At 43.8% G+C, this 25402-nt stretch overlaps 1 protein-coding gene across 23 annotated transcripts in view; it reads left to right on the forward strand.

Moving 5' to 3' along the window:
• The window catches only part of NRXN1 (neurexin 1), a 1652744-nt gene that overhangs the window by 1604522 nt on the left and 22820 nt on the right, over positions 1-25402 (forward strand). For 14 of the 23 annotated variants that reach the window (XM_078649604.1, XM_078649614.1, XM_078649608.1 and 11 more), the window contains one exon: positions 20374-20461. In XM_078649604.1, the coding sequence (XP_078505730.1) occupies positions 20374-20461 (88 nt within the window). The remainder of the gene's footprint in view (positions 1-20373; positions 20462-25402) is intronic. The other 9 variants (XM_078649606.1, XM_078649615.1, XM_078649609.1 and 6 more) reach the window with 1 other exon arrangement.

A 25402-nucleotide genomic window follows, 5' to 3' on the forward strand; every position in this document is an offset into this window, starting at 1 on the left:
CTCAAGTGATGCTTGGTTAAGGTTTTTCATTTGTTCAGAATCAGTACACCTTTTTATAAAGGGCATATGGGGGGTCCTTAGTGGCCATAATATGTTTACAATGCATTGCTTGCTGGAAATACTATTTTAAAAGCCACCATACTCAATATAACAACTCAACAAATGTGAACTGACCCAACGGTAATTTTCACTCTTTACACTATTATAGTTTTTACATTTTTGGGGGTTCAGTACACTTTATGGTTACGATTAAGTAACAGATAGAAAATGCCGTAACATTTTTCTAGGCTCCATTGTAATGAGTGTATTTAAAGGGTGGCACTACGGGCACTGGAGGAGAAATGAGACACCTTTACGGGCTCAAACATGCCCTAATGGCAGTCTGAAATGTGTTTGTAGTTAAGACGATAGATGGCAGTTTTAGGTGAAGCCAGTTTGAACGGGCTGCGAGACTAGGTGGCTAATAAAGCTTCTGTGAAGAGTTATGTCAGACTGGTAAGCAAATGCAGGCAGCAGAGGGGATCCCGCGTGGCCTCGTTTTATATAGCATGATGGATGGTTTCCAGCTACAGTACCTCCTCGAGAAACCAAAGCACCCGCACTCATTGGAGCCAGGCCCTCGCGCCAGCAAAGCAGTTTTACAAGTATTAAATCGATACGGAAGTCTATAGATAAAGAAGTGCAAAAGGGGATTATGGTAAACTTGCATTTCTGTCAGTCGCTTAATTCCTTGTTTTCCTGGATTGGTTTGTTGCTATGTTTTGCAAAAGATGTGCTTGACAAACATAGGAACACAACTTTAAAAGAACAGGATACACCACTGCTGCAAAGGGTTAGTTCTGAAGCCTGTAAGTAAATACACCCACTTCAATCCCCTGCTTTGCAAATGCAACTGAAGTCGCACATTGGTGAGATAGACTGTGAAATACCTGGGGATTTAGTCACGTGACGAGAGTGAGGTAATGGGTTGAAGAGCACTGCCGCATTATGGGATTGTTTCGTGTCGTAAGTGGAAAAAAAGGGAAAAACATTAGGTGTGCTGCACATCATTAAGCATGTGGAGATACTGAAGGCTTTTAACACTTCATGAGCTGTACTGCGCCTACTGTGATAAGGAATGCAACACGCATCCTCAAGTAAACGTCAAAAACACGTGTCAGACAGCACGAAGGCTTTACACAAAGCTTTGCTTTGTAGTGAAATTCAAGATTAACCAATCGGTTTCATGGAAGAAAAACTTGCAGAGTAAAGCAGGAAATTATGGTCAAGTTTTACTGATGATTGGTTTGAAATGCACTTTATGGTTTAGAACTAGGACTCCTGGTTTCATGGTACTTATTTTTTTTAACATTTCCGTCTGTATTTATCCATATTTATTATTGAGCCATCATATTGGTATTTATCCATATTTATTTTGTGTTTCAAGAATAAAAGTGGCTCTAAAATGGTATATTTCTGCATTTATATAACTCTTCGAGGTGCCTTCACATTCACACATGGATGCCTGTCGTGTTTTAGCGATCTAACCAGCCACGTGTAACAAAAGACCACACTCACGGGTACATATTAGCATCATACTACAAATATATGTTAACATATGCCTGTATTTAAGGAAATCTCAGCCTTTATTTTAATCCTCCATTTTCTCTGCCTGCTCAGCTATTGCCTAAAAGTCATGAAAGACAGCATGGAAAGTTTCTCACAAGAAGCACCATTTTTAGTATTTTTCCGCTTTTAAAAATAAATACAGACAGGAAACAAATTGTTTTCTGTCTGTATTTAAAAAATCAGTAAAAAACGAAAACTGGAAGTCTTATTGATAACCTTAGTCTAAAGCAAGAATCATATACACCGTAGTGGAAAAAACACCCTACAGAACAATTCGACCCACTATTTATTTAATTTATTTATAAAGTTTTATATATAGCGCAAACAAGATCCTGAGGGATAAAAAATGTATGAAGTGCACAGCTAGCCCTTGGGGTTTGTCGGCGCTAAACGTCAGGTCATGGGCACTCAGAATTCACTACTCAAAACAGCCATGTGTTAAGCTGTCTTCGAAAGATCGTCAGTGATTTAACACACTAAAAACCCTACAATACTGCTATGGAAACATTGTTAGAACCCAATAGTTTTGGTTTTTGCTTTCTCAATGTGTGATCACTTATTAATGAAACAATAGGGTTGAGCAGGTTTACATAGCATTAGATGGTGAGCCATAGCGTTGCATCGACGAGAAACAAAAGCTGAAATATGTTACAAAAGTGATGCACAAAGTACATTATTTAAGTAATGCAATTCACAGATGTCTCTGAAAGGGCGAGATTTTGATCGATACCTTATATCTATTGATCCAAACCTCGATCTGGTCGACTGAACCTTTATTGCCTGTCTTAGAAGGAAACAGTACACCTATCTGCAAATTAGTTCACCCAAGAAAGGACTCTACTCTCAAAGATCACGGACAACTTCTAGGTTTCAAAAGTTTATTGTAAAGATATAATGAGCTGCAAATACAAGCATCTCAAAATGAGATTCACGAGGTACACAGGTCCAATTACATACATGTGCTCTCGAAAAGCCCTCAGACGAGCAACAGAAATCACTAACACAAGTTCTAAAAATAGCAAAGCTATCAGCATAGACGCATATCTCTCCTTCATTTAGGTTGGAGGAAAACAAACACAGGTTAGGCGTCCCTACCCTGTTCTAGATGGTATCCCTACTTAACCAAATCCCAACCTAACAAAGGTGTCAGCAATGAATGACCCCCAAGGGAAGTCACCCACTCTAAGTCTCTTGGTGAAAACCTAAAGTTCTCCAGTCATGACCCCTCACTGCCTACCCATCCGCTCTCTAAAGGGTCCTCAGGTCTCTGCTCTAACTCTCCCCAGGGGTGCTGTCCCTAATACAAAATAGTCAACAACATTTGAGACGCCCCTTGCGAAACGCCTCTCACGTGGTGCAACTTCAGGCTTTTTCCATGATGCTTTGTATTGGGCCTCAGACGTTAGAGTTGACCTTGCTTCTCAGTCTCTTCTCCGGCCCGCTGATACCCCTTAAACATTCCAGAACCCTCCTCCATGTCTGGGCCGTCTACTGAACAGGCCTCTATTCATTCACTTATAATTGGATCCCCCCTTTCCTGTTGCAGACAGATATCTGCCGCCAAGAACCCAACTCTCATAGACTTCTAAAAAAAAGGCTTGCAACATTTCTCAGCCCAGACATGTACGTGTAAATCAATGCTAAAACATTCCAGGCCTACAATATTTCACATTATGATTATAGCATTCTATTTCTTCATTTAATTAAAGCATGCTAAAACTCTTATTCTATTATTTGGAAAACATTACTCTAAATCATGGCCCATTAATGCAATGACCAAAAACGTTAAACAATCTGTGTCGTGAAAAGAAACACCTTCCCTTTTAGCTCCAGCTCTGGCCCTGAGGCCTACCACGTTCTGCGTTTTACCACAGACCATCTTATGTGTTAACAGCTACACGACATAGATTCAAAATAATCACGTCTAATAAAATCATATAATGTCACACATTTCTGTATTAGTTCCACTTCTACTTAAATCTCTATATTAGCTATACATTTAGAATATAATTTCAAATACTATTAGCACTCATGGCATTTCTCTTCATGAATTATGCTCTCTATAGGTAAATGTGATGTACTCATATATTTATATCAGTTTGCGCTCTCTCAGTTCCCCCCTTTGATGACCTCTCGGGGTCATCACTAACATTTAAACTGCAGTTATTGCTGGCATTCTCTGCGCTTCCAGAGCTCTCAGGCTCCTGTACTGATTATCTTGTATGGCGGCCAATCTCTGCAACTGTTCTCTTTGGGCCCTTTCTGACCTTCTTGCTCTGTACCATTTGAATACCCTCACCAATCCCCACAATACTATCCCACAGATCAATATTATGATGATAGGCTTTAGGATATACCAAATAAAGCTTTTGCCTAAGGTGGAAAACCACCCTCCAACTGTACTCATTCCATGGCCCACCTTTTCCCAGACATTTTCTCTACTCAAGTCTTCGATCTCTTTGTGTATATTAGTTATGTTCTTAATAACTTTCTCAAGGGGCTTGGAAAGGTCTGGAATGTAAGTGCAACATTCCTGAACCTTCAAAGCCTTACAGACTCCGCCCTCTTTTGCTAATAAGACATCTAATGCAAGCCGATTTTGAAGAACCATAGCCCTTATCGATTGCATCTCTCCTTCTACCAGCATTAAGGACTGAGCAGTGCTGGCAGACAACCTGTCGACAACTGTTGCCAGTCGTCTAATTTTAACATCATTAAGGATTATTCCCAAAAGAGGGAACATAGCTCCAAAGACATCTCCAACCATTTCTGCATCGCCTAAATCTCTCCTTCCCCTCGATGATATCTGGCCCTCATTGATCAATAAGTCTTGTGCATGATATATTTTGGGGAAGACAATTGCCAAGTAACATGATCCATACCAGTTGTCAGGTAGTCTCACGTAAGCATTTCTTCCACATACAAAATACACATTTGGAATCACTTGCATTCCCTTCAGGAAATCCTTAGTGTAGTACTCTAAATTAAAAGCATGTTCACAGTCAACTTCACCCACATATACATTTTCATAATACGTTTTGGCTCGGTGAAGACATAACTTTCCTTTCTGCGCTTTATCTAAAGCTATTGGACCACTACTACCCTTTCTCTTATGTGACTTCTCTTCCTCGGTCCAATCTAATTTCCCTTGTCCTGATTTTTTCAAAATCTTTTGTCTCCTGTAACGATCATCCACCTGCCCTATGAACTTTTTCTCGACTTCGGACACCTTACATGTCAGGTTATTTCTACGGGCATGTGAAGTATCTAAGGTAATCCAAGGAATGAAGAATTTGGCCAATCTGTCTTCACTCTTCCAGTAATCCCATTTATTCATCTGCTTATAATTCGGGACTTCTGGCAACACAGAATCATAATTGGAGAAATAGTATTCAAAACTATCTCTCTCATAAAATATACTAAGCAATAAGCTACATGTAATGCCATATGTCAGAGGGAGGTGATGATATCGAATTCCCTCATCTACAGACGCAGGCAACTGCATGCAGACGTAGCAATCCTTAACCTCCATGGCATCCACGTATTCATACAAAAGTTTAGCATAAGCATTTGACCTAAAGTCTCCTTGGGACTCGTCTACATGTAACCTGCGGGCTTCTGCAGCCAATAACGCTTTCCCTTGAGTGTTTTCCCTTTTCTCACCTGCAACAGTGGGTGTAAGTGTTACTACAGAATTCGCATCAGTTACCTTTACCTCTTCCTCATGTCCCTTTACATAAGAAATTGTTACCACTAAAGCTATTAATATTATCACTCCTACTATTAGTGTACCTATTATACATTTAGCTCTGCGGTTCGGGGTGCCGGCCTCCATTTCGTCAGACAATCTAGCTTTTCCCTTTCTCTTTGCAAAAAAAGTTCTTTTCCTCTCGTTCCTTTACAGTCTCTTTCAATCCTTTTTTATCTTTAGAATCCACACAGCTGGAGGCTGACAGCCTTTTTCGCAAAAAGTCCTTTCACAGTTCAAAAGACAACCCTAGCCCTTCTCCATCCACTCAAGGGGTTCCCTAAAATTCTCTGCTTCCTGGGCGCTAGGTAATCTTCTTTTCTTCTGCTTGCTTTATTTACAAAGTCCTTTAACAATCGACTATTAGATTTGTGGTTGCAGCTTCAATAGCATAGTTCAATATTTCCATGCGAAGAGTATGCTCTTCATGTGCTGTTATCGTGGTACCAAAGTCGGGGAATTTCAATTCTGTAAGAAACATGTGTTTTAACTTGCTGAGGCGGGGAGGTCTGGGGAGCACGAATGTTAGTGACCCTTCTTGTTCGACACCGGGTACCAACAGTTGTATTTCCACGGTGATAATGGGCTCAGAACTGGACACCACCACCGCTCGGATCCTCCCTGTCTCCGGTTTCACAGACATTTGTCGCCAGATATGTCCACTCAGGTGTGGAGTATCTTCTGTTAGGCACACGCACTCTTCTTGACCTTCTTCGGTCTGGTGCTTCAGCGCCCTGAGCACCTTCTTCTGGGTCTGAGTCTTCTGATATCGGAGGAAGGGTTGCTTCTGGAGTTGACCTCAGGCTAGAACTTCTTCTTTGCGGCCAATTTGCTTCTCCACGTGCCCTTCTACTCCTTCTCCTTCTGGTCTGTTCTCGCTCTCTTTCAGACCTGTCAGGGTCAGACTCGTACTCCCAGCTGTCTTCTCCTTCTGTAGCGTCTTCTGTTTCGCTGTTGTACTGACCGTCCTCAGCTTGGTCAGACTCGTTCCCTGCTTCCACTGGCACCTCTACAGCTTGGCTAGCCCCCTCTATGGCTTCTTGGTCCTCTGCTGGACGTCCATCCGAGAGAGGAGCTGTTTCCAGAGGTGCTGGAACCCTTTTCGTATGCGACGCGTGTATCCAGTTGGGCAGGCCTCCCACCTTTACAGCTGTACTTGTGATCAGGATGACCTGGTAGGGCCCACGCCAACGAATATCCAAGCAGCTTCTTCTCACATGTTTCTTCACCAGGACCCAGTCCCCAGGATACAGGTCATGGCAAGGGCCCTGGCACGCTGGAACCTCTGCAGCCTGCACCTGAAGGGACACAGAACGCATGGCGTCAGACAGCCCCTTACAATAGTCCAGGATCATATCATCTGTGATATTTAACAGTGCAGTAGCTGGAATAGATGGCAGTCTCATTGCTCTCCCCATTAACACCTCATGTGGTGACAACCCTGTTCTTCTGTCTGGGGTACTACGAAGGCTCATGAGTACTAATGGCAGGGCGTCAGGCCAATTCAGGGTCGTTGAGGAGCAAACTTTCGCTATTCTGGACTTGATCGTGCCATTAATTTGTTCCACAATTCCTGAGGCTTCTGGTCGGTAACTGCAATGGAGCTTTTGGTCTATATTCAGTGCAACACAAATCATCTTCACAAGCTCGCTGTTAAAATGTGTTCCCCTATCTGATTCCAAAAAGGCCGGCACCCCGAACCGAGGGATAAGTTCTCTAAGCAGTAACTTAGCCACTGTGAGGGTGTCGCACCTACGTGTAGGGTATGCCTCAACCCATCTGGAGAACACACAAACAACCACCAGAACATAGCGGAGGCGGTTGCATCTTGGCATTTCAATGAAATCTATCTGCATTCTGTTGAATGGACCTCCAGACCTTCCTATGTGACTTAGTGCAACTGGTGTTCTTTTCCCTACATTCAGCTGCTGGCAGGTCACACAACGCTGGCACACTGCTTCTGCTGCTATTCTAAACTTAGGATTGTACCAAGTCTGTCTAAACACTCTCAGCATAGCATCTCTCCCTAAGTGTACTGGACCATGTATGAGTCTAGCCATTGGACTCACCATCTCATTGGGCAACACTGCTCTGCCGTCTGCTGAGACCCAAAAATGAGTCTCACCCATTACACATCCTGCCTTTTCCCATGTTTCTTTCTCAGAATCAGGAGCATTTTCTTGCATGGTTGACAATTCATCCCAAGTATCAACAGTTTCCAGTATCATGGCTAATTCAGTTCTTACATTTATTCCACCCACATCCACCTCTGTGAAAGAGTAACCTTGTTCTGCGCAATACCGCGCAACTTCATCAGCATATCTATTGCCTTTTGAAACAAAGTCCTCATTTTTGGTATGTGCGATGCACTTTACAACTGCGATACTTGCTGGACATTGCAATGCTTCTAACAACAAGCGCACAAACTCTCCATTGCGAATGGGAGAGCCTGAAGAAGTCATGAACCCTCTTTGAGACCATAACTGCCCGTAATCATGAACTACCCCAAACCCGTATTGGCTGTCGGTGTAGATGGTGACTCGAATTTGATTGCCTGCTAAGCAAGCACGTGTTAGGGCAATAATCTCGGCTACCTGAGCGGAGTGTACTCCTTCCAGGCACCCAGCTTCCACAACTCCTTCAATTGTACAAACAGCATAAGCTGCTCTCAACTGCCCAACTTCGTCTCTTACACATGAGCCATCGACAAAGAAAACTTCGTCTGGGTCGGTCAGTGGCTCATCTACGATGTCGGGTCTGGGTTTGGTGCATAGTTCAGTCACATCGAGACAGTCATGGTCTGTATATTCATCATCATCATCAATATCATTTGGAAGTGGCATTAAGGTAGCAGGGTTCAAAACAGAGCATCTCTTGAGGGTCACGTTCTCTGCAGCAAGAATAACTTGCTCATAGCGCGTGAGCCTGCTATTGGTCAGATGCTGTGTTTTGGTCCTGGTCATCAACAGTTCAACAGAATGTGGCACGCACACCTCTAACGGGTGCCCCATAACAATATTTTCACATCTCTCAATGCTGACACCCGTTGCAGCAACGGATTTGAGACATCCGGGCAACGCTGCGGCTACTGGGTCTAAAGTAGCTGAGAAATAAGCAACTGGTCTACGGGCATTCCCATGGATTTGGACCAACACAGACAACGCACAACCTTCTCTCTCACAACAGTAAAGAAAGAATTGTTTATTGTAATCAGGCATTCCCAATGCCGGAGCACGACACAGGTCCTCTCTCAGCTGTAAGAATGCCATCAAACAGTCTTTGTCCCATGGTACCGGATCACTCACCTCTTTGTGCGTCAGTTTTTGCAAGGGCTTTGCTTTCAGTGAAAAGTTCACGATCCACTGTCGGCAATAACCCACCATCCCTAGGAACATCCTGACCTCTCTCTGTGTCTGAGGCGCGTTCATTTTCATGATCGCCTCTATCCTGTCTGGTGACACCTTTCGTTTGCCTTTCTCAATTCTGTGTCCCAAGTACTGTACTTCTGTCAGGCAGTACTGCAATTTTCCCGGGGACACCTTGTGCCCATTGGCAGCTAGGTGATTTAACAAAGCAATGGAGTCTTCCCTGCAAGCTTCTTCTGTTTCTGACGCCACAAGGAGGTCGTCTATGTACTGGACCAGAACTGACTTCTGGGGCAGCACTAGACTTTCAAGATTTTTCTTCAGAAGCTGGTTAAAGATCGATGGACTCTCTGTATACCCCTGAGGGATACGACACCATGTTAGGACGCGATTTTCCAGCTTAAATGCGAAAAGAAAATGGCTATCTTCGTCCAAAGGGATCGAAAAGAAAGCCTGACAAAGATCTATCACAGTGAACCACTCAGCTTGGAATGGAATCTGAAACAGTATCACTGATGGATTCGGTACCACTGGACAACATGAAACGACTATGTTATTAATCTTTCGCAGGTCCTGTACTATCCGAAATTTCCCATTGGGTTTCTGCAGACCCATAATCGGGGAGTTACATGGACTACCCACGATTTCTTTCAGTATTCCCTGTTTAATCATGGACTCGATCACGGGTTTTATGCCTGCAATCGTTTCTGGAGTCAATTTATACTGGGGTGTTCTTGGGAACTCAGCATGCGGTTTCACTACAATTTTCACTGGGTCCACCCCTTTGACCAATCCAATCTCTTCCCCAGTGAAATCCCATACCTCTGATGCCACTGTCTCTCTCAAATCCCAGGGAAGCTCGTCTACTGTCAAAGTAGGGTACAGCTCCACACATATTCTTGAGTTTGCAACTTTGAAATCTGCATCATCATCATTAGTCAATACCTCCACTCCCTGGGGTGTACAATATATAGTACAATTCAATTTGCACAACAGGTCTCTTCCTAGCAGACACACAGGGCTTGAATCGCAAACCACAAATTGGTGCTCATCGCTGTACTTCCCTATTTTCACCTGTACCGGTTCTGTCAATTGGCTGGTTATTCTCCTGTTTGCGACCCCTACCACCTGTATGGTCTCTCCAGACATGGGCAGGTCTGGAACTGCAGCTGATCTGATCGTGGATCTAGTGGCTCCTGTGTCCACCAGAAATGTCGTAGGGCACCCTGCTACTTCTGCTTCCACATAGGGTCCCCTCTGATCTACCTCTAAGGCTGCCCCGAGGGTGCAGTCTTCTCTTTCCACTCTCTGTCCGGTTAATGGGTCCACATAATAGCATTCTTCACCTTCCACAAACAGGGGCATTTGTCTATAGGTCTTACCCATACTCCCTACTCGAGGAGGTTGCGGGAACTGGGCTCGGGGAGGAGCCCCCCCCCCTTTGAGCACCTTTCCTTGGTATGGCGTCGCCCCTCTCATAGGTGCGCTCTGGACCTCTTCCTCCTCTATCTCTTGCTCTCCGATCTCTACATTGTAAGGGCACTCGCGTTTCCAATGCCCCAACTCGTTGCACTGGTGGCACCTAGTCGTTTTCTTCAAGGTAGCTATGTCTACTCTGGGTCTAAAGGTAGTACTCTCCTCATTACCCTTGTTCTGACTGTACTGCTTCTTACCTCCTGTACCTGTCCCTTGCTGCTGTTGTTGCGGTCCCCCCTTTCCTGCTGCCTGCAATTGTACCACCATCAGCTTCTCTTTTAGTTTCTTAGCCTTGGAGTCTACCTCATCACAGCAGTACCTAGCATATCTCAGTATTTCATCTAGGGGTCTACTTTGCCAACAAATCGAGTGTTGCTGAATCATTAAACTAATATCCGGTCTCAGTCCCAGGACGAACTTGGACACGAATTGCCCTATGTCCTTTGGATCCATTACATCCAAGCCGCTATACTGTTTAAACGCCTTCAGCAATCTCTCGTAATATTCATGGACTGTCTCTTTGGGTTCCTGTCTCGTTCTGTCTATTCTGACCCAATCTATGTCTTGCATAGGCACTTTTTCTTTCAGCCAAGTCATCACTCTCTCGAATTTTGCCATCACGATCTCGGACGGCCCATTAGTCCTAGCATCTCTCTCTGGCTCCGTTGTGGGCCACTCAGCGCTAACCTTGCATGCTGTCCACAGATCTCCTGGTACTACAATATCAAACAGCGTGTTCAGATCTATCCATAGGACTTTTGAGATCTTTACAAACCTCTCGACTTGCTTGTACCACTCCACGGGGCTCTCTCGTAACTTGGGGAAAGATGTGGTAAAAGCAGCTAAATCTCCCCTACTCCAAGGGACATGTACATAGCTCCCATTGGCAACTTCACGCAAAGGGTAAGCTTCTATTCCCTGCTGTCCTGGTGTTATACCAATCATGCTTCTCCTGCCGGTCCCTTTCTTGGACCACCTCTCTTCCCATTTATCTAGTGCCCTCCATGTCCTTATTCCAGTAATCAGTTCCCTTATGTGTGTTTTCAGCCCAATCGTTCTCCTCTCATCTAGATCTCGATCTGAGTAATGTAGCCTGTGGTTACCCTGTAATGCTTTGGTTCTTGACAAGTCCACCATATATTTGCCTGCTAGTTCGACTAACTTCTCATGGACTGCTCTCGCCTTTCGTGTGATGTCCTTTGCCATATACAGTATTTCATCCTGTTCATACATTTCCATTCTTTCCAAAGGCAGGGTACCATCTACCATGTCATCCAGATCTGACCTTAAGCTGGAGACATCAAGTCTCTTGGCTTTTATCTCAGCTCGCAATATGTCTTTTGAAGGAGGCTCACTGGTCTCCCTCCCATCCCAACTTCGAGCTCTACGTTTGGGCTCGGGAGAGTTAATGGGTGGTCTCCCTCGCTCCCATCTCTCCAGGTCCCATGCTCGGCCATCCGATCTTGGAAGGTGATGGAACACGGGCCTGTTATCCCTACTCTCTCTCTGCCCACTCTCGTCTTCCTCTCTCCTCTCACCGCACATCTCTCTGTTATTTTCCCTCTGGTCGCTACACTCCCTTTGCCTCGTATCGCTCAGTATCCGATACGATCCTTCCTGGTTCCCCATATTCCCTGGGCTGCGCTCATTTCTGTCATCACAGGGACTATGGTGCGACCTCTCACAACTCCCATTCTTTTCTCTGGTGCCAGGTACACAGTGTGGACACTTAAAGCTGTTTCTGTACTCTTGCGCTCTCCTCTCCTCTTCACTGAGTATCGGGCACGCCACCCCTCCACTCCCGGGGCCCCCGTTCTCCAGGTCTGTTCTACCTCCACTCCGGGCCCAATGGGTGACTCCCCTACTCCCTCTACAGTCCCACTCCGGGCTACTCTCCCCAGCCCCGCAGTGAGTTCGTGCTCTGCTGTCCTGACTTTCTCTTTCTGCTTCCGCAGCATTGATGCACTTTTGAGCCTTCACTGCCTCATCCCACTGCTTCATGTACTCATTTAGCTCTTGAAAGGATCTTCGTCCAGATCCCCTCAGATCCATTGGCCATCTAGGGCCCCCAGGATCTCCTCCTGGGTCCCCTGCTGTGTGCATCGGGGTGCTCCACTCTCTGGGTATCGGCATCTGACTTGGGGAATTAGTGGTATCGTTCCTCCTTGCCTGCTCTGCTCTTTCTCTGTCTTTCCGTTTCCGTTCTTCCCCTTTTGCTCTCTCTTGGTCATATATCGATATTATAGGACCTATGGTAACAGGTACCTGTAGTGCATCTGGTAATGGGTAGGATGTGGCGCTTTCCGTTTCCGGCGCTCTTTGTACCACAAACCTACCGACTACCTGTTGCACCTGACTAGGCTGGAGCAACTCTTTCTTTGGCTCAGGATCCCACTCTGAACTGGGAAGCGGTCTATGCTCTCCTGCATTGCCCCCCTTTTCTCTTTCAGTATTCTCGACCTCTCCCCCTGCTCTATTATACGGGGGTGGCCTGTCTGTCAGTAATCTGTTTATCAGGCTGTCCTCTGTTTCGCTCTCATCATCCTCTTCTAGGGGGCTTTTATTTACTGGCGCCTCTAACACTGGGTACAGTTTATTTATTTCCAAATTATGCACTCTCCATCTTTTAGCATCCGCATCCCACCTGGCATCCTGTACTGCCCTTACCGAGCGTTTCACCCTTTCTTGTCGTCTGTTCATATTCCTTTCATGCGCTGCCCTAAGCCATGCTTCAAGGGCTTCAAACTGGGTTGGTCTAGGCAAGGGTCTCTTTGAGGTCATGACTGATTTCAATCGATGTAACACTTCTAATCTGAACGTCCCGTACTTCGGGAACGTCAGTTCCTCGTTTCCTTCAGTAATCTTACTCCACTCTGATATCCAAAGGATCGTATGCAACCCAACATTTACTGCCATATAACGAGCTGGCGTACCCTCCGGCGGGGCTTCTTCCCCTTCATACGATCCTCGCCTCTCTTTCTTAAACAGCGCTTTCAACCATTTAAAACACTTCATAATTATGCGCACAAAATCCAGCCTCGCTACTCTGTTTACTTCCTGATGACACTCCACCAATCCTGTCGCGGCTTTGCTAGCTTGGCCTATCACAGCGCGGTCTTTCTCCTGTTGGCCAATCACGTCGCAACCCTGTATGACGTGTTCGCTAGCTGGCCTATCACAGCGCGGTCTTTCTCCGGTCAGCCAATCACTGCGCGACACCACCTGACGTCTCTTTTCTCCGCTTCGCAGCAGCACCCCTCCTTTCTCAACTCGTCTCCCGGTTATGCATGCGTCCCATTCATACACTGAAAAATGACTACTTCCGACCAAGCGGTCACTTCTCTCGACTGTACGTCCACAGTCTATCTGTAATTGTCAACACAACTGACGAGATGTCTATCGTCTCTCTGATAGGTTACTTACACACACAGTAACTTCCGACCAGCGTCCGTTACTCACGCACTCACTCTTACGTTCCCCCTATCTCGGTCTCTCGGGTGATCAATGGTACCTCATGACCCCCTTCACACTAGTTGACAATTACTCTGGGTGTCCGATACACCCGAACCACTTAAGCTCTCCTTGAACTTAAGATTTCCACCGGTTGCGCGCGCTCACAACCTGTTCCACAGTCACTCTACAGACATTCAACTCCGCCAAACATTACAACATAGATACAATACAAAAACACCGCAATCTAACACGCATAACCCTTTATACTCACTCTCAACCGATACTGCTGCTTTTTCTGTCTCACGTCATCCGGATCTTCATCTGCGGGCTGTTCTTCCGATCATCGATTTCTAGGGGCCTTGGGGTAAGCTAACCTGGCCTAGGTCACCGTCCTCAAGAAGGCAACCATCCTCTATAGCTACCAACTGAAAGGGCGAGATTTTGATCGATACCTTATATCTATTGATCCAAACCTCGATCTGGTCGACTGAACCTTTATTGCCTGTCTTAGAAGGAAACAGTACACCTATCTGCAAATTAGTTCACCCAAGAAAGGACTCTACTCTCAAAGATCACGGACAACTTCTAGGTTTCAAAAGTTTATTGTAAAGATATAATGAGCTGCAAATACAAGCATCTCAAAATGAGATTCACGAGGTACACAGGTCCAATTACATACATGTGCTCTCGAAAAGCCCTCAGACGAGCAACAGAAATCACTAACACAAGTTCTAAAAATAGCAAAGCTATCAGCATAGACGCATATCTCTCCTTCATTTAGGTTGGAGGAAAACAAACACAGGTTAGGCGTCCCTACCCTGTTCTAGATGGTATCCCTACTTAACCAAATCCCAACCTAACAAAGGTGTCAGCAATGAATGACCCCCAAGGGAAGTCACCCACTCTAAGTCTCTTGGTGAAAACCTAAAGTTCTCCAGTCATGACCCCTCACTGCCTACCCATCCGCTCTCTAAAGGGTCCTCAGGTCTCTGCTCTAACTCTCCCCAGGGGTGCTGTCCCTAATACAAAATAGTCAACAACATTTGAGACGCCCCTTGCGAAACGCCTCTCACGTGGTGCAACTTCAGGCTTTTTCCATGATGCTTTGTATTGGGCCTCAGACGTTAGAGTTGACCTTGCTTCTCAGTCTCTTCTCCGGCCCGCTGATACCCCTTAAACATTCCAGAACCCTCCTCCATGTCTGGGCCGTCTACTGAACAGGCCTCTATTCATTCACTTATAATTGGATCCCCCCTTTCCTGTTGCAGACAGATATCTGCCGCCAAGAACCCAACTCTCATAGACTTCTAAAAAAAAGGCTTGCAACATTTCTCAGCCCAGACATGTACGTGTAAATCAATGCTAAAACATTCCAGGCCTACAATATTTCACATTATGATTATAGCATTCTATTTCTTCATTTAATTAAAGCATGCTAAAACTCTTATTCTATTATTTGGAAAACATTACTCTAAATCATGGCCCATTAATGCAATGACCAAAAACGTTAAACAATCTGTGTCGTGAAAAGAAACACCTTCCCTTTTAGCTCCAGCTCTGGCCCTGAGGCCTACCACGTTCTGCGTTTTACCACAGACCATCTTATGTGTTAACAGCTACACGACATAGATTCAAAATAATCACGTCTAATAAAATCATATAATGTCACACATTTCTGTATTAGTTCCACTTCTACTTAAATCTCTATATTAGCTATACATTTAGAATATAATTTCAAATACTATTAGCACTCATGGCATTTCTCTTCATGAATTATGCTCTCTATAGGTAAATGTGATGTACTCATATATTTATATCAGTTTGCGCTCTCTCATCTCCTTCCATCTTTCTTTTCCCCCATGCTTGGATGTGATGCAGATTGTACACTTGATGAGAGCAAAGCAGTGTTCAACAGAAAGTACAGAAATAAAGAAATGAATCTTTCCTTAGGAACAATAACTAGTAAGAAACCCGTAAATCCTTGTGCAAGCAAGAAAAATGAGTTTCCCTACCGCTTCAGCCCCTCTTAGGCAATGAAATACGGAAATAATTGGGAGGCATGGGCCCCCCCATGCCCTTGGGGGTATGTTACTGCGGCTCCAGAATGGACGCAACCCTGCATTGGCACCATTACATAAATAAATTAATCCCAGGAGCACAACATGTATTTTACTCATTGCATTTGAGCAATAGATATATCCTAGTGCAAAGAGGAATTAATTGCCATTGATAACACATCCAGCCTTGCAGAATCCGAGCCAGTAATTTTTCTTCTCCATTCTGCAAGTCAGTCTTTAGTTCAAAGTGTATCATACAAGCTGCAGTCACACAACTGTGATTGGAAGAAGGACCTTAAGAATCAAATCTGGATTCATTTAGAAGACAGTATTACCTATCATGCAGTATTTTTTTGACAAATGTCTAAGTGTATTTAATTTGGCATTTAATGAACCAAAGTACATAATATAAATAGCGCAGCTATGGAGCAGGGGTTGTGCCATTAAATATTACACATTTGGCTATAGGGCTGCTCTGCACTTCGACGTTTGCAAATACTCCTTCAGTACCCACACCATCTTGGGCAAAACATCCTTTCCTTTGCCTCTATTCCTAACTCCGTTGGCTCCCTCTGCGCTGCCCTCCCAGACATCACCCAAAAATCATGCCCATTGGTCCAGCTTCAAAGTTTATGACGACCACTCCATCTCAAAAATTCTTTCCTCCCTAAACCCGAACAATCACTTCAATGATCCTCTCCCCTCTAACTGCCTAGCCCCCGCTTCTCAGGCTATCATCCCTTCCTGGACTGCAATAATCAACGCCTCCCTCCTACAGGGATCAATACCTGACTCTCTCAAAGCAGGCCAAGTCGCCCCCATTTAAAAAAAAACCCTTTCTGGACCCTTCCTCCCTCGACAATTATAGACCTATATCCAACATCCCACTCCTAGCCAAAGTTCGGGAAAAATGTGTGCAACAGCAGCTCAGCTTACACATCCCTAACTTCCACTTACTTGACGACTTCCAATCCGGGTTCAGACCTGGACACAGCACAGAAACTACCCTCCTCCACATTGTGGATGATGCTCTTCTAGCCCTGGACCAAGGAAATACCTGTCTCCTGATCGTCCTAGATCTATCTTCGGCCTTTGATACGGTCAACCACGAAGCACTCCTTGAATGCCTCAAACTCAGGATGGGTTTGGATGGCACCGTTCTTGAATGGTTCAGGTCCTTCCTCCAGGATCGCGCACAGAGAATCCTAATTAACGGCAACTTATCCGCTCCCTCCCCGATCACGGTGGGAGTTCCTCAAGGCTCAACCCTGTCCCCTACCCTCCTCATTCTTTACCTGGAACCTCTCGCAGAGGTGCTATGCACCGCCAATATTGCCTACCACATGTATGCTGACAACACACAGATCTACATAAAAGTCTTGCCTCCTAAGGACATTCTCTCCCTGAATGAGTCTTTGAAGCTGACTGTCCACTGGCTCACCTTTAACCGGCTCAAACTTAACGCAAAACAAAATGAGTTTCTTCTTATCTCCCCACCTAAAACTAATCCAGACATCCTAGAATGGATCAAGGCCATCACAGCACTAAACTGCTCTCCTACCATTGTGGACTCTGCTAAATCCCTGGGAATAACTCTAGACGGCAGCTTTAACATGCGTGGCCATATCAATTCAATGGCCAAAGCTGCCATATGTCACCTGAGTTACCTACGAAACTTAAAACCCTTCCTCGACCACACCGACCTAAAAATGGCAACCCAGGCACTAGTCATCTCTAGACTAGAGTATGGCTGCTCTACTCTTGCAGGTCTTCCTAAGAACTCTCTGGCCCCACTGAAAGCTTGCCTCAACACCGCCGCCAGACTCCTAACCGGTTCTAGGAAATTCAACCACATCTCCCCCCCACCTGAAAGCCCTGAATTGGCTTCCTCTAGAGGCCAGAATCCAACTTATGATGGCCTGCATTACTCACAAGGCCTTATACTCTAATTCCCCTGCTTTCCTTGCCCAGAAGCCTGTAATATCTGGCGGGACCAGAAACTCACGGTCTGCCAGAGACCTTCTCCTCCAACCAGCTCGTTTCCGGAAAAAGAAAACTTACAACCAGGCCTTCTCTGGGGCCGCTCCAAGAATATGGAACTCTCTCCCGCCCACCATCAGAAGACTGTCATCTTTTGCACGCTTCAAAAAGGAGACCAAAATGTTCCTTATGGGCAAATTCCTAGCCTAACGACCGCATTTCAATCTACTCTACGACCTTGCACCACCCGCCATAATGGCTTTATCCTTGACTTTCACGGATGTTACCTCCCAGCCCTCTGGGCTTCCCATCCGGGAGCTGAGACTACCTACTCTCTTGTTTAATAGCTCTACCTGTATATTAACTCTACCTGTTTTAACTCAAAATGTATCTCGATGTTGAGACTGCCTGGTTTGATTTTTTTTCCTACATAATGTACAGAACCCTTGTATCCCCTTGATATCCTCCCCTCCTATGCCTCTGTATACCTGTAAAGCCCTCTGATACCCTCAGGGGCCTGGTTCGTGCTTTATAAAACCTTAAATAAATTAATAAAAATGTTACAACTAGAGAGCCACTTGGTGTGATACAGCATGTTAATGCACCATCAAGAGAGGCACAGGTTTGAGATCATTCAACCAGAGCTGTGAACTGTGTGCTCGACAATGGTGGAGGTTTATGAACCAAAAGTAGTTGTTGGGGGGGGGGGTTGGTCTCCCTGCTCACTCTAAATTGAGAGGAAAGCGAGGGGGTTTAAGCCTGGGCCCCTTCACAGTTCAGACTTGTTATTTCCTGATGCTTGGTCTAGCAGTGCAACCTGTAATCTCAAGCACCTGTGTATGTCTTAAACTTTGATGGTGAGGTTAGTCAAGCACTGTACCAATGTTTGCGTGGAATCTCAGAATCCATAAGGAAGTTATCATCAATCGAGCAAACTGTTAGAGGTTGGTGAGACATTTTGCTAATTTGTGAAAGTGCCACTCTAATTATTAGAGAGCTAAGTGCCACAAGTGCAGATGTGGGCAGAAGTGAAGCAGATTGTGGTACTGGTTCTGATCTGTTGCACCCCTTACATGTTCGGTAAGTCTGGCTATGGTGTCACATGATTCAGAGCAAACTAAAGACAAAAAAAATAAATCTTATCCTTCAACATGCACTTAGTTCTATATCACAGGATTCATTATGAGTAGATGTTGCTTAACTATAGCTTAGATTTATGTCAGGAGTCTAGATCATGCATACTCAACCTCGAAATTGCCAAGTGTAGCCGTGGTGACATCGCACACTCTTAGAAACCCAATGACATCCGGGGGCTGACCTACTGTCCCCCCTCAACCTCTCGCATTGAGGCTTGCATAAGGACAATCTGTAAAAAAAGGTAAAGGTAAATAGCAGGGGCGGCTCTGCTAGGGCTGAGGAGCGTTGCCCCACTGCTCTATAAGCAGGAAAAATTAAATGATAATAGCGTAGTTATTATCATTTTATTTTTTTCAGGTTCGAGGCTGGATTATGGCGGGGCGTGGCTGGAGGCACAGGGGGAGGAGTGGTTTTCACACTTCCAAGTTTACATGACTGCCAGGCTGGTCGTCTTAGCCCAGTCAAACAGTCATGCGCACTTTGCATGTTACTCACCAACCTGCATTACACAGCCTGGTGGGGAACATGCACAGCCCCCCCGTCCTCATCTGAGTGCTGATCCAAGGCAGTCAGACCAATCACAACCCTACATTGCAACATTGTGATTGACTATGGGGAGCTTAGGTGCTTCCTGGTTCTGGGACAGAGAAGCAGTGGAAAGACGCAAAAAGGCAAGTGTTGTTTTTTTAAATTGTATTTTGTCCCCCAATCCTCCACCATCCTCATCTCCTCACCCCGGCCCTCCTCCCTCATTCCCTGCCAGCTGCTACTGGTAAATAAAGCTTTCAGTGTCTTGTTTTCTTTCTGTTTCTGCCATTTCCTTCATGACCATTAAGCTCATGTGTAGGAGGAGGACTTGCCAAATGACAAGTCAGGTGTAGCAGCTGCTTTTACTAGGTACTCTCATACCAGCCAACTCACACAGTGCCACTGTGTGACACACAACATTGTCTCCCATCACATGGTCTCCTGATGAGGAGCTGATATTACATGGTGGCAGGTAAAGGGAGCTGAAAACTACTGTAATTTGTGGATTTCCTGCTCATTTTCCAAATCCTTGAACTGGGGACGTCCGTTAAGGGATGTGAAAACACCCCAGGCAATCAACACCAGTTCAGGAAAGTCTTAATTTGTGGGGGAAGCAATATATAAACCTAGAGAAGAGCCTTACCTGCAAAATGGGATTCTTGAAAGGACACAAATATATGAGGCCACATTAAAAGAAAAAACAAGTGTAAAGATAAAAAGTTAGGGTGATATTGAGGAACAGTTATTGACCAATGCCAGCAGGTTTAACATGATTGTTGAGGTATTAAAAGAGGAGCAGTAGAGTGATAAGTATCAATGGTATCAGCAAGTAACAAACTATGTACTGTGGAAGAATTCAGCATATTGTCAAATGGGGAGAGCATATTAAGTAATAGGTTGTGTAAGTCTTGTCTGTCAGCACAACGTTGAGTTAATTTGTTGCCATTTAGTTACTCATGATGTAATGGTAACATCATATTGAGCAAGCGGAATTTATCTTGTTACCTTTTTTGCTTTCCAGACCACTGATGACATCTTGGTGGCCTCAGCTGAATGTCCGAGCGATGATGAAGACATTGATCCGTGTGAGCCGAGCTCAGGTGGGTTAGGTTAGTCAACTTTTTTATTACTTTTTTCTTTACATCAATAGACAAGTACAAGTGTGATCTTCAAAGAACAAAGCTTAGTTTCTGAAATAGCACATTGCTACTGATACTGATACTGAGTGGTACGTTTGCTTATGCAACTAACCACTTACGCTTTCCTTCATATGTAGGCCATATGCTTTGGAACATTATAGCATATAATCGAAAGAAGCAGTATTCCCATTTTTTTGCACCTGGATTGCAGGAAATAGCACAAAATCTAGATTATTACAGATAAATACATGCACTGATACCAATTGTGCTAATAATGCAAATGATAACACAGCAGAGGTTCAGTGAATAAAGGTACCTTGGTTTGGCCATTTTAGAAACATGCTGAATTTAATTTAGACTTATTAAGCCAGAAGTAGTGTTGGGCATAAAACGTGTAATTTGCTTTTGTCTAATTATGTGAAATTACAGCAAAAGTATGTGAGATTGCGCTGAATAATGTGAAGAGCCTAACCCCTCATTTGGCACTCTTTTCCTAGCACAGAATGCACCACCAGGTCCAAAATGGCCCCAAGGATGCATTTTGACCTAGGAATGTAGCTCTAAATGCAACAGAACACAAACAGCAGCAACCACTTGCGCTCGATGACTATGGTGTAAGTCAAATTTACCAAGCCCTAGTGTATTAGCCAAGGTGTATTATCGCAGGTCCAGTAAAGTCACAATGATGGCACCGCCAAAGGAGGCTAATCAAACGTTCTCATAATAAAATGCATTTATGTATAGATTTTCCATCAACCCATCAAAGTCAAATACAAGGATCGATGAGCCATTGTGCAACTGCGCTAATCAAGATGTCATCGTGCATCACATGCATGAAGGTCAAACAGATTTGTTTTAATGTTATACATTGTTCTGTTTACTTGACTCTATAGTACAGTGCATACTTTCCATTCATATTTATATACTAAAATACAAAAAACATTTCATTCTATGATGGGAGTTATAGGACACGCCCCCTTTGTTTGAACTACATCTATAAAAAGATACCTTATTGAAGGCAGAAAGCAGTCACCACAGTATTGCATGTTTTTGTTGAATGATTACCTTTTGACGTGTTCTGCTCTGTTCACCCCAGCAGATGATTTATATCCAGACTTGTCTGTCTAATGTGATAAAAACAACAGGTGACTTGGTATAAACATCATACAGCACAGTCAAGTGTAAAATGGAAATATCCGCGAAGCGGAAATCTTGTAAGCGTGCCTCAAATGCACAACGAGCTCATATAAGGCTCTGGGCCTTCGGCTTCCATTTCATGTCTAAATTGCCATTGTAAATGTTGCCATGCGTGGCAAACCACAGTCACAATGTAACTGAAGATGTTCTTTCTTGTACTCTGCAACTTTTATTGTCCAGCATAAAATAAAATGCTTGGCAGATTTTCAGAGATGGCGTTTAAAAGATTGGTATATGTCAATATTGTCCCTGGACCTTGAGAAGTTTAACACAGCAGCCAATCTGCCTGCACAGGATATCATTTATGTTACATCTGCAGCTAGTGACCATAACATGCACATCGAGGTGAACATTCTGTCACAAGATCTGAATCCACATAAATGAGAGGATAGGATCATAACACCCATGGAAGTGCCTGCCCGCCTAATGGGTAGATGAAAGCCAGTATGAGCTTCTCATCCAAAATGGCCTTATGCGTTAGACCATCAGCCATTGGTGAAAAAAGAACACCTATGTCTAATTGGTGCCAATTGAATAAGCTCAGAGTTGCTATAAAAGAGAAACACCCTTTATTGACCAGTAATTCCTAGAATTGAGGCAACTGTGCTGCATTGTGATCAGCCTTGAACTTTCTGAATATTCAAAGGAAAACATGAGGTTTAGACAAGACTGTAAAATCTCCTATCCTCTACAAAGCCACACTCTTAGATATGACAGGAGTGTTACATGTTAATGTATTTTTACTGGGCGTAACGCCCGCCTTTGGGCAAAACTGGATGAATGGGGTCTTCCTAAAATTATTGTTAAACTCAATTATCACTCTGTACAGTGACACATGGGTACAGGTTAAACTTGGCAAGGACAGTGGAGTCGTGTCTATAATTAAAAGTAAAAGATGCCTCAAACAGGGGTGTGTCTTGACCACCTCTTTATTCAACCTCTATTTTACCATCTTAGACCGACACCTAGCACAAGTGGAGTGTTTTCTACCAATACTGGCAGCGGATAAAATAGTCCATCTGTAATATGCTGATGATATATTGGTGCTAAGCCAGACAACTGTCAGCCCACATAGTTCGATAAATACACTAGTTGTGTACATCAAGCCGTAAGGCCTGTAATGCCAATAAAACAAAGGTTATTTGCTTGGTTGACCCAAAGAAAATAATCCTCTAATTCGTTCTTGAAGAGCAACAGCATAGAGGTTGTAACCTCTTAAAAATATCTCGGGATAATGATAGATTTATCACTTTCTTCTAATTTAGCATTTCCAATGCACTACCCTATTTCTCAGCCTATACATCTATCAATATATTCTCTAGATACACTCTCATTTATCCCAAACCCCATGCCACTACTATGATCCCCAAAATAACCCTTTCTTGACTCTCTCCTACTCTACCCCTCCTTGTATCATCTGACACCTCTTTCTACTATACCTATCCCCCAAAACAAACCTTTCTAAACTCTTCCCTCTGACTCCTCCCCTCCAAAACTCCTGTTTGCTCAATCAAAAGCCTCCTCCTACTGCTAAGACCTAAAAAAAAAATCCTTCACACTTTTATGCCTCCACTATCCTTTTGAATCAAAATTAACAGACTGACATGTTCAGTTCTCAAATTCCATATTCAACTATACTAATTCACCACTAATCCTTTATGGGTTCCGGAGTAGCGTGCTTCAACACCCCATCAGGGGTAACACGCGCTATATAAATACAAATCTTTTTTCCTCCTCTATCCTTCTGCTATCATTCCAAATCCAAATAACTGACTAACCTATCCACCACTTAAAATGTACTTGCATGTTTCACTATACTAATTCAACACTAATCCTCTATGGGTCCCGGAGTAGCGTGCTACTCGCCAAAAAAGTGCTTCAACGCCTCGTCAGGGGTAGTAAGCGCTATATAAATGCAATTACAATACAATACAATACAATAGGGCGTCACTTGTCCTTCAAACAGTTCTTTGCAACAATATGGGCCAAAGCACGCACTCTATCGTTTGCATTCAACCAGCTGCATAAGAAGATTAGCTGCCTGTCACACACCAACATCTGTACTCAGTAATGGTAGCGCAGCTCATACTGACGATCTCATGTGGCTTGGAAATTAGCCATAGTAAAGAGGCGGGTTTATTAAATCACTTGCAATCACACATTTAAAAAGCCATTTTCTGCCTGCCGAGGTCGGTCTCACAAGCTCAAGTATGACTGGAGGTTTTACTGAGGAATCAAGAACTGCAAAAAAGGACTGCATTTATACAGTGTTGTTGGACTCTTCGCGCTTCTCGAAAAGGTTCCTTGAAGAACTTGTGCTGACAGGAAATCGAGCTTTAAATTAGCCAACACTTAAATAACTCCTAAAGGGGTGTATTTGCAGTCATCAATCACAGCACTAGTTCTAAAGGTAGCCTAGGCCCTCTAGATGGAAAAAGAATCCGCCACTCGACTATGTACCTCCTCGTCCAAAGTCTTGTCATAGCTGCAAGATAGGAATATACCAGCTGCCAAACACCACACATTTACAGTGATATTCTCATCTCACCATCTGAAGCCCCAAGCCTACTTAACAAGTCATTATTCACCCATGCTAAAGCATCAGTTCATGTTGTTTAATTTTGGGCTGTTAGAAATGAAAAATCTAATTCCATCCTGGAAGAGCTGGCTGACAACCTCAAGCTACCTTTTATGCGGGTACAAGCATGAGTCACTAATTGACATCTTACGCGCATGTCCAGCACTTTTACTACACAGAAGGTAGTTACTAAGTTCTGCTTTTTACAACAGTAATTGTGCACCTGCGGGCAAGCTGTAATTTGTTGTTTGAGTGGAGACTCTATTGCCTTGGCGTGCCTGGAGGCTAAATTTATGTGCCAGAGACAAACATTGCTCTGTGACCCCCTGCACCCAGGACCATAAGAAAACACTTCCTTAAAATCCAAATGCTACAGTCTATTAGAATCATCTGATTACTCTTGCACTTTAACTAACAGCATCAGGAAATCTTTATGCTGGATTTAATGCCCAATAGTAATGAGACAAATGCCGGGCTAATTTTTATTAGTTGACTGATATATATCGATATGTACAAAGCACTTGCACTTTGGTATCCATATATTTTTACAACTGATGGCTTTTAATTTCAGAAATGCTAAAAAAAAATATATACTAGTTTTTTTCTTTTTCTTTAAAATCATGTATTCTTCATATCCTTTTAAATCAATTTTATTTTAATTATTCAATCAATAAAGTATAATAATAATTTTATGATTTCTGGGCAAAATGCTCTGGGCAACTACTTATATATGGCCATAATTTAAAACATTAAAAAAATATTGCAAACAACACAGTGAGAGGTTACAATTAGTTCAATATTAATTCACCAACTTTTAAACTTGGAGAGATCTGGGCTAACCATTTTTGCTCCAATCAACTCAAAATGATGTGAGTATGTGTAATTGCATAAGTAGCAGTAATTTTGTATCAGAATAGTAACAAGAAATTTTCAAAATTTTTCTGATTACTCCAGAGTAATTAAGATTTCACCCAGGCCTAGTTTAGATATGTCAAAAGGGTTGATTTTGACAGGACACATTGCAGTCTTTACACTGCTAAAGGAATACTAAAGCTGTAGGCCTGATGCCATGTCTTCCTTTGTCACATCCAAATTCACAACATTTAGTTGGTGTAGCTGATGGAACGAGCAAGCAT

This window comes from Lissotriton helveticus, chromosome 6, assembly GCF_964261635.1.
Source record: "Lissotriton helveticus chromosome 6, aLisHel1.1, whole genome shotgun sequence".
Classification (NCBI taxonomy): Eukaryota; Metazoa; Chordata; class Amphibia; order Caudata; family Salamandridae; genus Lissotriton; species Lissotriton helveticus.